The following is a 12,370-nucleotide window of genomic DNA, read 5'->3' as shown; positions in this document are numbered from 1 at the left end:
TCTCACCTTCAGGAAGTGTAGAAAAGATTAATTTATTACTTCCTGACATTGGTTATCCTCCAGTTACTATTCCATTCTGCAATTCTTTGAATCATCCATACATTCCTAATGCTCCATTCGCAACAGTAACACTATAAATTATATAGTGTGTGAAACGAATAGTGGAAGAATATGTCATTGTCAGTCATCTCTCATTGTGTCAATCATCTTGCCAATATTTACAATAAATGACTGGCACTGTATTTCATTTAATACTCTAGGAAACAGTCTTTAGCTACCAAAATATCTTTCTCTATTGCTGTGGAAGAATCTGCTCTTGAAGGCTGGGTTCCACCAAGGGATGGAAGCTGTTCTTCAGTAAGGTCTTGCTGTCTGAGACAAAAAAAAAAAAGCATGCATCATATTCTTCAGATACATTTTACTGCCATAAGTAACATATAGCCATCCTACACGTCAGTTGTGAACAAACAAAACAAAAAAAGGTAACTGCCAAAACTTTACAATGAGCACAAGACATTCTGATTCAAAAAGAACACTGAAGCACGTGACCAAGTTTGTATTTTATCTGCTAAGGTTCAGCTTTTAAAATTGGTGATATAGTTCATGCTCATATACATACTTTCAATTCTCAATCGTCACAATTTTTAAATAATTTAATTTTAAAATTTGGTTCATCTATCAAAAAGGAAAAACACGTTATTCAAAGATAAGGAAACTCACAATATAATGTTAACCAGAGCACTTCTGAAACTTTTTTTTTTCAGATGACTGCTGCTCTGCGACGTAGAAGTTGATGGTCCAGCACCTGCTTCATTATCTCTAGAATCCTGTATTTTGTGTCTCTTGCATCTCGCCTTCAAATATTCTCCTTGCAGAAAATAAATTTTGAAATTAAGTTTAAAAAAAAAGCTCAAATATACCACATATATGTTTATGCTTCTGAGAGGTTTTCTTTAGTAGTACTAAAAATGTTAACTTTACCAGGTGAATACTCATTTTTTACAGTAAACTCATCTGACTCGTCATCTTTCTGTTCTTTGCTCAGATGGAATGAAGGACAAGTCTGCTGCCACAGCGGTTTAGACCTTGCCTGGAATAAATATTTTATATTTTAATTCTACACTTGTTGTAGGTGCTACTAACACACACACTTCAAGACTTCTTAAATATAGTAAATCAAAGAAACTGTCGCCTAATATACAGCAGGAATAAGGCAGCATAAAAATCATACAACAAACTACTATTTATATGTTGCCCTCAAATTCTAAATATCCAGACCATTAGAGATAAGCGTGTTAAACATATATGTAATATTTGTAAAGTCTCTAGTTTTATACCTTACTTAAATATTTTCAAACTTGTTCAAATACTCCACTTTCAATGTTTTCCAAATATTGCAATATAAACGTTGCTCCACATACAGCTATAATATACGTATCTAATACACATACGTAATGCAGAGAGAGAGAATATACACCTCAGCATATATTTGAATGAGAACCATGGTCTTTACATAACCATGCTGCGACACATATTTGAAAATGAAAGCTTACAAAAAAAGCCAACAAAACTACCTGAGACAACTGTGGTAGTAAGTTCACTGTTCTCTTTGCCAACTTCCCTTTGCCGCTTGGACTGGGCTTGGAAAAATAAAAAATGGAAAATCATAACTAGACATTTAAATGACTACTAATATTAGACTTCTGGGAATACTTAAACTTGTAATCGAGCTATAATTCCGTTTTTATCTCTTATATAACAATTTTTACACATACAATTTCATATCACTTCCCCTATTCTTCCTAGAGTGTTTCCATGTAGAATTCAACTTTCTCAAATGCCTTTGAAAAATCACAGCTCTGAAAAATAAATTTTAGGCTGGGAAGCATTTATGTTAGCTTTTTGCCAAGATATACATTAAAGCATTAAAAGATACCATGAAATAATAAAAATAAACAATTTTTTTATTCCCATTCTTCAGTCAACATTTCTTAAAACACAAAATGGTCCTTTTTTTCTAATCCATAAAGTTTCATTTAAGACTGCCCAGTGTTTTCTGCTTTTCCACAACACTGATCCCTCAGCATCAGACATCAAAGCCGTCTGTCCAAGAGCACCCTCTGACTATACCCAGGACTCTCCCTAGCACATTTTAGCAAGGTACGGCACCTTCCTAGAAACAAACAAGACAATCTAGTTGTAAAATTATTTAAAATCGTCTCTAACACAACTGCCTTCGGCTATTCTTCTAGTTCTCCTCTGTTTCACACCACCACCAATACTGCTGGCACTGCCCACACCACCTCTTTCCTTGCAGTAATACTGCATGTGTATGCTACAGCCGTCCTCTTTCTGCTTTGTGTCTTACGCAAAGGCTGGAGGAAAGACACAAAGCACAGAAAGTTTGTGTAGACATACCCGAGCTACCCTTAAACAAGTCAGGTTGGCTATCATTTGCAATACAGTTGCTGTGGTGTAGAACTCACGCAAGTTTTAGGCACTCAACTATTTACATGATTTTTGTAGTCAGGGATAAACTCTGGCAATTCCCAAGTGAGCCAAAAATCCAATCAGGCTCCAAGAAAACCTCCTTCAAAATACACGAATTTGATAGTGATAAAATATGTGTAGGCATACATTATCATTTGTTAGGAATCTCTTCATAAACTAATCTATGGTCCAGCTTGCGAAAGGGGAGCAAACTCATTCCAGCTCTAGGGAGTTCTTCCCCTGAATGTGATGGGGAGAAACTCCTTGACTACCACTAGCTGCAAGAGGGAGTCATACAACAAAATGTTTTAACTATCTTGTTTCAAAATCAACAGCACTACTCTATTAATGAACAAAAGATCCATCTTCCCCTTTTCTCTCCCCAAATGAGATTAAACACATTTGGCTTCCCCTTGAAAAGAGATCAAAATGCCTGGTGAATTAAAGTACTCTAAACACCAAGCAGGCCAATTTCAATATTTTTAATATAGTTTTTTGGCAATCACAGAAAAGGTGACTGAAGACTTTGCCACAATAACCACATAACTCTTTCAGTCCCTCATTTAATGCTCTTGCCAGTCTATCTTCCAGTTGGGCATGGTCCACGTGCAAGATTTTTCACACCTCGAAATTCTAACGCCCATACCAGTTTCATATAGACTGCAGTAACACAGATGATGAACTTATTTCAGCATAAATGAGGGAAAAACAGTATTATAACCAATACAGAAAGACGTACATGACAAGCCTTTTGTCTGGTAACCGGAGCAGTTGTAACTCTACTGGGAAAATATGAAGCCATTTATTTCTCTGTAGTGTAACATATTCAACTGCAAAAAGATTCTTACCACAGACCGCGTAACAGCTACCAGTCTTTTCTAATACTAGCATGAATACATTTCCTAATACCGTATCCGCATTGCATCATGAAACTACTGCCTACCAAGCCAATAGGCCTATAGGATGCAGTGTAGCCTATGGACAGAGTTTGGACTGGTTTGAACACAGCTCTATACGAACACACTATGATAGAATCTTAGAAAAAATCAGGCTGAAAAGGGCCTCTGATTATCCGCTCCCCTTCTCAAAGCAATACTAACTACAAAAAGTTAGGTCAGATTGCACAGGGCCTTGTCCAGTTGAGATTTGAAGTTCTCTAAAGCCACTGCCTCTCTGGGCAACCTCCTCCCCTGCTTAATCACCTCACTGTGAAGAATGTCATCCTTATGCCCAGTCAGAATTTCCCTCCCTGCAACTTGAGAGCATTATCTCTCCTCCTGCTGCTGCACAGCACCAAGAGGAATCTGGCATCGTTTTCTCTCTAGTTCAGGCACTGGAAGGTAGTAACTACATTCGTCTGCCACCTTCTCTTCTCCAAGCTGAACACACACAGTTCCCTCGGACTCTCCTCATACACCAAGTGCTCCAGCCCCCTAACGATCTCAGTGGTGATCTGATGGACTCTGGTTTGTCAACAGCTTTACAGCTGCTGGACCGGAGCTGGCTCAGGCAGTCACCTTAAGTGGTTCTGAACTTTGAGTATAGACACACTGCTTGTTCTCCGTGTCTTGCGTAATAAGACTGAAATATAAAGCTCATTGTTTCTCTAGCCCAGATTCTAAAGCAGATGGTGAATGCTATCTACTACCCTCTGAAGGGAACGGATGGGAAAAAAATCTTTTGTATAGGAGAAAATGGTTTTGAATTCCTGGAAGAGCATTATCTATTTCTCTTAGTGACAAGGACCACAGTCTTAAGTCTCAGATTCCTGGTTAGGAAAAAATAACAGAAACCTGGGTATTTTTACAAATAATAGGGCTACAAAAACGACTAAGACTATACCTTGTCTTCATATACAACATTACAGAGTTTTGTTTAGATTTTCTTTTGCTGAAAAACACAGAATTCAGCACCACAACTTACACCTCTGAGCTGCTGGTACTGATAAACTCAGTGTTGAAATTGGTTGCACTGAATACAGTAGCAATATTTTAAAAAACTATACTGCAAACTTACTACTGGCAATAAGATGTACTAAAAGGAGAGTCCTGACAATGAGGACTATCTCAAATAGTTATGAGCAGCCAACTCACACCCTCCAATATGCACCTCAAGAAGAAACACACCCGAAGAAAAATTGGTGAATTTTTAATTCACTGAAGGAAGTTCCTCAATGATTTAACTTAAAATATCTCACACATTTCATTAGAGGAAAACAAATCTGAATGAGGACATCAAAACCAAAAGAGACTAAAAGAACAGGATTGACTTAGTAACAGGAGAACAACGTGATTGAAGAGGGCAGACTCTTCCTTACAATAACATTAACCAACTACAACCCAATCAGGCCACTAGAGAAATAATACAAATTAGTATCAGTTAATGCCCAGTGATTTAAAACCACATTCATAGCCAAAAGCTTCTACTGGCATTTGTCTTCAGCATTTAAGCTTCCTGCAATTCTAGAAATAAACTGAATTAATTAAAATCTCTTCATGCTTCATGTTTAAAAAACAAAAAAAAATCCCAACCCAAACAAACAAACAAATGAAAAAATGGGGAAAGGGCTTATGACATAACACTTTGTACCAAGCTAAAGACTGAAGTTCGTTTCTGTGGTTTATAATGGGGTACCTTTAGGAGAGAGTTACTCTCTCTGAAAACACTACAGGAACAGCAGCCCAAACGTAAAATGTCTGTTTAAATTCACACTGTTAAAGTAATTAAAGGAAATCTGGGCAGCTGCAAGAAGGACTACGTTGCTTCTAAAAACCTGATTTAAGGAGTTCAGAGCACAGACACCACAGTTTAATTTTCCTGGAGGGTATCAGTCACAACCAGCCCGCAACTAACGGGACAGCATACTGAAGTCTTTCTCTACAAACACGGCTGCCCCACCAGGCCTCTGCTTACAACGTGCAAGCATTTAATTAGGTGTCAGGGGTAAAAAAGGTAATTTCAGAAGCTTAATTCAAGCTTGTTATTTAAGGTTTAAAAGAAAAACAATGCTTTTCATATCAGAACAAGCCCCCTTCCGGTTGCCAGGTGCACCCGAGCGTTCTGTTCTCTGCCCTGTGAACGGCTAGCGCCGCCCAGGCACTTCTCCTCGGCCAGCCCCCTGCTCCCCGGCACCCAGTCCGGCCCCGCAGCCCCCCACCAAGGCGAGGGCCGCCACGGAACCCCCAGCCCTCGCCTGCCAGAGCCGGGACAGATGCTGTCGGCTCCGGGCTGAAGGAGGCGGAGCGGCCGGGCGGAGGTCGGCCCCGGGACTGCCCGCTTCCCCTGTGCCCCGTCAGGCCCCCGTACCTGCTCGGTACCCATGTCTGCGCGGGCGAGGCAGCGCCGCGGTGTTGGGACGACGCCGTTACCTAGCAGCGTCGAGCGCGAGCGCGGCCGTTGGCCGCCGCCGCCCTGGCCGCGCGCACAGCGAATCCCAACGGCCAGGCGCGAGCGGCGCAGGGGGCGGCTCGGCCCGGCCCGAGGGACAGGGCGGGCAGCGCCCGCTGGCCCTCCGCAGCGAAACACGGTATAGCTAATTACAGCGGCTTCGTTGTCCTTCCAACGTGTAGCGCGTTATCTGAGCAGCAGAAAACTCGCGGTCCTGCTGCAGGGGAGAAGGAGAGAGAAACGTCCGGAACTGGAAGCCAAGCAACAGCTTGCTTTCTGCCATCGAGTTAGCGAACAGAGCCACGGCCGCACGTGTGAAGCACCCCGGCGTTTCAGCGCGGCTGCCTGCTCAGGTGTTACTGACTGAAGGCATGCCATTCACTAGCTGCTGAACAACAGAACGGATTACACCTGTGATGGTTGTTTTTAAGCTATTGCAATATATTTGCAGCTGCAGCAAGCTGAATCTCAGCTTTGCGGTTACTTCACTGAGATTGCCTTCCAGTAGAAAATGCTTGATACCCTCTTGAGGCCTGCCACTTTCAGGAAAATAAGGATAGTTAAAATTGCTTTAAGTAGCATGTACCACGCGCTGCTCTGTAGGCAGGGATTCCTGCTTACCTTTTAAATTAATGGATGTGTATCAATAAGTGAATGTGGCTGCTTGTCTTTAGGCGAAGCAGTGAGACCTGTGTGCTCCAACTAAACATGCAAAAGAACTCACCTGTGCTTGCAAAATCATTCTTAGTAAGCTCTAATGGCTGGACTGGGGTGTCTAAACCACAACAGCAACCACAGATTTTTCAGGTGCCACATCACGCATCAGCCCATCTTGTGCACAACAGACAGAGCATTTAAACAACCTGCCACCATTGTATTAAAGAATACAAGAAAATAGAAATAAAAATCTCTTTGTTTCATTGGTAGTCAATGGGTGTTCCCTGCATTATGAGTCTGATGCTTTGACCAATCTAAGTAAAATACCGGTATGGTTAGTAAGACTTATACTTCGCTGTGACCAGGTTTGGATTTCAATGGGATCTGAAACAGCCGTTGCCATGTTAGGTAGTTTGTGAATTTTAAATGAGAGGTTTTGTTACGTTTTCACAGTAGCAACACATAAAAGGTAGCACTGCAGTTTACAGTGGAGTTAGCCTGCTGGAAAATCCCTATAATGAGCTCTGATTCAGGCTTATAACCAACCTTGTGAACTGTACATAGAGCATTATAAGAGTCTACATATCGAGTTTCAAACATAAAAGCCCCTTTGTTAAAGTACCACAGGCAAAGAACCAGTAGGGTATTTTTGCTTTGTCCAGCTGAAGAAAATTCAACATCACTTGGAATTCCCAGTGCATTTTCTAAAAGAGTACCAAAGCCTGGTTTTGATTTTGAAATGAGAAATACCCTCATACTCAACATATCTTAGGGAGATTCAAACAAGCTGTACGCTGTACTGGCTATAATATATAACAGTCTAGCTGGAAAACACGCAAAGGGAAATCCTTGCTTTTTCTCTTTAGTACCGAGTCATTCAACTATTAGAAACTATCTACAGAAGGCAGTGGCACGTTCAGCACACATCACCATACACTGTTGGGCATTGCGATGCGTTTTGCTAGAAAGTGACATTTTGTTTTTTCATTATCTGATTAGGAAATAGCACATCTGCTTGTACTCTTCAGAGGAGGAAAGACACACAGTTAGGTTGCTAACATTAGGAACGTTACAGAGAAAATAAATTCCTGTGTATATAGTATTTTTCATTATCAGAAGAACTTTATTCTTATAGAGAACTAATAACTTATATGTTGCTGTTTATTCTTTTTCCCCATATTTCATTCTTTTCCTGCAGTGACCAGTTAAACACAATTTATTTACATAAACACAATACCAGCTGATTTTAATCAGCTTTTCCAAGGCCATAGGAGGACACAGCAGAAAAAATGGTTTACAACGCAGTTTCTTGCCTTCCTGTGTTTGGTTAACATCTCACTTTGATCTGAAATCCCATAGTCATAGCTAACAAAACAATCTAAATCTAATTTCAGAGGTAAAAATAAGATCAAAAGAATAAAATGGCGACAGGATGAAAAGAAAGAGCGAGTACACACAAATATGAAGTGAGTACTCCTCAGCACCTGTTTTAGAACTGTACTAAACGCAATTAAAAAAATGGACCAGACTATTAAAAAAGAAAATCCATCATTACTAGCCAAAGACAACAGATATAGGCATTCAGTATCATACAGTTCATATATTGTTAAGTAATAAAAAATTTAGCAAAGACTGGAACATCAGTGCCATAAAAAAGGATCAGTGGCGCAGTAAAATTAAATACAGGAAGGAAAAAAGGCCATAGGTAACATTTTTATCACTAAGTTTTCATCTTCTGAAAGATTCCCTGACATGGGGTTTTTATTCCATCTTGATGCCTCAGTTAAATTCTGGAGTGCCAGTAATCAAGAATACATTTCTTTCACCCTTGAAACAGAGGCAAAAGTATTAAACAGCAGATAACAACGTGGTTTACTCCATGGAATTAACAAAACTTAAGCCAAAATACCATGTACAGTGAAGTATTTTACTGACCTTAATGTGAAAAAAGTGAGTCTTTAATTTTTAACCAAAGTACTCACTGGCATGCTTTGTATGTTTGGATTAGAGCAAAAAATGATGTTTGAAAGTACAACAAATGTAGTAACTCCTGTGTGTACAAAAATGAAAATTCTCACATTTGGGTATTGCTTTAAAAATAATTTCAGGAAGGGGTTTTTTCTTCCCCAGAGGTTGCAAGATGACAGTCTGAAAAACAAAGCATGAAAATGGAACAAGATGTTTGAATGCAATGGAATCACAGCTTCTTAAATGCCTACAACTTGTCTCTCAAAGTTGTATTCCTAAATCACTCCAGCAGTTACGGCAATCTCAACTGAACACTAAGCGTACATACTGGAACTTATTCCCACATAATACCGTTTCTTGTACTGCACTTCGTCTAAAATCTCTTTTGTCTCTATTTTTTTTCTTAAATATATATGTGTACATATTTCTAAGTTCTCTCACACCCTTCATGGACTCTATAGTTGTATATAAAACAAGTAATCGATCTCACATTGTAAAGACCTTTAATGAAGCAAGCAAAGCTTTCTCATAGAGGCTTCTAATAGTGGGGAAATTGATAATGATTGATAATTGATAATGATTCCTGTAAAGGAAAGTTTTAGTCATCAAAATTCAAGTTTAAGGGTTTTAAATCAAGAGTTGATACTTAAACTCTGTTATGTTCATAGGCAGGACTTGAATTTTGGACAGCACTTAAAATGCAATTAGACACGATAATTATTTCAAAAAGATAATAAATTTAACACTTCAGCTCACCATGAATGGGGAGTCATTATATTTTATGCAAGTTTTCAGTGGGGAAAAAAAAAAGCATATATTTTTCAATTCAAAAATTTTTTTAAAGACAGAACCATGTCTATAATGTTTTCCTTGTATACCTTATTTTTCCGTACCTAGACTAACAATATGGAAGCACAAATATAAGTAGTGGTTTTGTAAGAAAGAAGTAATTCCTATGAAATCCTAGGAAATCTCCCCCTATTTCAAAAATTTTTTTTTTTTTAAACTTTATGATCTTTATTATGTCAGGTCTTGTTATGTATATCTTGAGTATGGAATAATTAATGCACGAAAATAAAACTGAAGACAGGACTAAAATAGTATTTTCTTCCCTAAAAGAAGAGTGATAATTATTTACATAATGTTGGTAAAAATCATTCTCAGAAACATGCTGAGCTATAAGAAGCATGTGTTTAGTCAGGTGAGTCTTCTGCTCATATCACAATGGAACTGCTGTCCATCAAGGAAAGATCACTTTGCAGATTGTTTTAGAACAGCCACCACAGTAACAGCACAGATGTACAACACAATCCTACAGTTACTGGAACACAGAAAAGATTCTGTTAAAGACAGTGAAGAGATCTGAGGTCATCTGTGTCAACAGAAGCAGCAAGTTACAGGCCAGAACTTGTATGCCTATTTCATCTTCACAGCCGCTCTGAAAGACACTAGAATGAGCCTAAGCACCTATCAGTGCCAGTTTAAAAAAGAAAAAGGAGTCTTCATTTACTATCAGGAATACCAGAATAGTAAAGGAAATATGAATACTTTGTGGTCAATGTAGGTATGCTGACTTACTGACTCTGGATGCAAATCCTGTGTGTCACAGGAACGCTCTGTTACACCCTTCTCAAAGGTGAAGTCTTCATTTCACTGGAAGGCAACAGTTTTGTCACAGGTGTTACTGGGTCAAAAATCATCCTTTATCTTCCTGTTGTGTTGTGAAAGGAACAAAAACTAGCACTATCACATGAAATGATTGATTCTTTGAATACTTTATGTAATAGTCTAGCCCTTATTTATTAGGGCTAACACTACACGGGCTAACCAGGTAAGAATTTTTATGTCATAATTCATGTACCTGCTTTTAATTAAGATATTTCCTTACACTCTCATGCACGGGTAGGTGACTCGGCAATTCAGCTTTGTAATGTTACCATTAATTTGGTAGACTTTCTGGACACTGACTCATTCTGTATCTTGCTCACTTCTCCGATGCCGAGTGGGCCAAGCAGTATTTTCAAGTCTGTCAGCTGCCAGGTTCTTACGGCACGGGATGATTGGTTTCTGAAACAAACAGACATTAATTGCATGCTTTTATCTTGCCCCAATTCTACAGTGTGTTTTTCCAAGCTTTTTCCAAGTAACTTACCTTACTTGGCAAGAGTACAAGCACAACTGTCCCAGTAAGACGATGATCAGGTATTATCTAGACAATGCATCTTTCTAGTTTGTCTCCTTCCTTAGAAGGCCTTTTGAAAACACAGAAATTTCAAGCTGTCTCAAACCACTACTAGTGTTAAACAGAGTCATTTGTTTTCTAGAGAAAAAAAAAAAAAAAAGAAAAAAAAGGCAGCATTCCTGGTAAGAACCTTCAATGCAGGAAATGTAAATACTCAGATAATTTCTGAACTTAATGCTGCAAGCAACACCAAACCAAGCACATGAATACACTATTTCTTTCACTAAAAAGAAAGCTCATTTGTGCATTTCTAACAATGAGAAAGCTTTCATTTCCTCAGTGAAATGCGCCTTTGTAGGGAACATTGTCCAGGCCACAAGGGGTTACCACTCTTTTGAGTGTAATTCCTTTTCTAAAGGAAAACTGTTATTTTTTTTAAATTCAGCCATCTACTTGAAAATGAAACAAATGTACAATAGTGCCCTAGGAGGCCAATATGTGTAACAAACATTCCATTTAAGTTTCCTTATATGGTCATTCAGCAAAAGCCATTAGAATTTAACATAAAGGTATCACCTCAGTAAATACTGCAAGACATTAAGACTATTACATATAGGAACATAAAACTTTAAAAACAGGCACATATAAAAGAGTTCTAGGAAGTTAACTGGTAAGTTGATGATTCATCAGGAGTAGTCAGCAGGGATTCACCAAGGGGAAGCCATGCTTGAGCAACTTGATAAACTTCTGTAGTGAAATGACCGGCCGGTAGATGAGGGGAGAGCAGTGGACATTGCTTACCTAGACCTCAGCAAGGCCTTTGACACTGTCTCCCATAAGATCCTCACAGTCAAGCTGTTGATGTATGGGCTAGATGAGGAGACAGTGAGGTGGACTGAAAACTGGCTGAATGGCCAAGGTGTGGTGATTAGTGGAACAAAGTCTAGTTAGAGGTCAGTAACCAGCAGTGTACCCCAGGGGTCAATACTCTGTCCAATCCTGTTTAACATCTTCATTAATGATCTAGATGATGGGGCAGAGCATACCCCCAGCAAGGCTGCAGATGACACAAAACTGGGAGGAGTGGCTGATATGCCAGACGGTCATACTGCCATCCATAGGAACCTCTGCAGGCTGGAGAAATGCGCTGACAGGAACCTCATGAAGTTCAACAAGGAGAAGTGCAAAGCTCTGCACCTGTGGAGGAACAATCCCATACACTGATATATGCTGGGGCCACACAGCTGGAAAACACCTTTGCAGAAAAGGATATGAGGTCCTGGTGGACACCAAGTTGAACATGAGCCAGCAGTGTGCCCTTGCCACAAAGGCAGCTAATGGTATCACGGGCTGCAAAGTATCACCAGCAGGTTGATGAGGTGATCCTTCCCTTCTACTAAGTACAGGAGTACTGTGTCCAGTTCTGGGCTTCTCAGTACATGAGAGACATAGACATACCTAAGAGTCCAACAAAAGGCCACAAAGATGATTAAGGGACTGGAGCATCTCTCCTATGAGGAAAGGCTGAGGCAGCTGGGACTGTTCAGCCTAGAGAAGAAAAGGCTCAGGGGGGATCTTATCAACACATCAGTATCTGAAGGGAGGGTGCGAAGAAGATGGAGTCAGGCTCTTGTCAGCAGTGCGCAGTGACAGGACAAGAGGGAATGGGCACAAACTGAAACACTG

The 12,370-nt window shown here is 39.7% G+C and overlaps 1 protein-coding gene across 1 annotated transcript in view; it reads right to left on the bottom strand.

Moving 5' to 3' along the window:
- DNAH7 (dynein axonemal heavy chain 7) overlaps positions 1-5,907 on the bottom strand; it is a 123,086-nt gene extending 117,179 nt beyond the window's left edge. Inside the window, exons 1-5 of the mRNA XM_075153630.1 lie at positions 5,797-5,907; positions 1,575-1,640; positions 982-1,090; positions 721-868; positions 279-372 (exon numbers count right to left, since the gene is read on the bottom strand). Coding sequence (XP_075009731.1) covers positions 279-372; positions 721-868; positions 982-1,090; positions 1,575-1,640; positions 5,797-5,811 — 432 coding nt within the window. The 5' untranslated portion in view covers positions 5,812-5,907. The remainder of the gene's footprint in view (positions 1-278; positions 373-720; positions 869-981; positions 1,091-1,574; positions 1,641-5,796) is intronic.
- Between the last annotated feature and the right edge of the window lie 6,463 nt (positions 5,908-12,370).

Source organism: Calonectris borealis, chromosome 6 (assembly GCF_964195595.1).
Source record: "Calonectris borealis chromosome 6, bCalBor7.hap1.2, whole genome shotgun sequence".
NCBI classification, from domain to species: Eukaryota; Metazoa; Chordata; class Aves; order Procellariiformes; family Procellariidae; genus Calonectris; species Calonectris borealis.
Note: the sequence above shows the minus strand (reverse complement) of the source record. Positions and strands in the feature narration are given on the sequence as shown.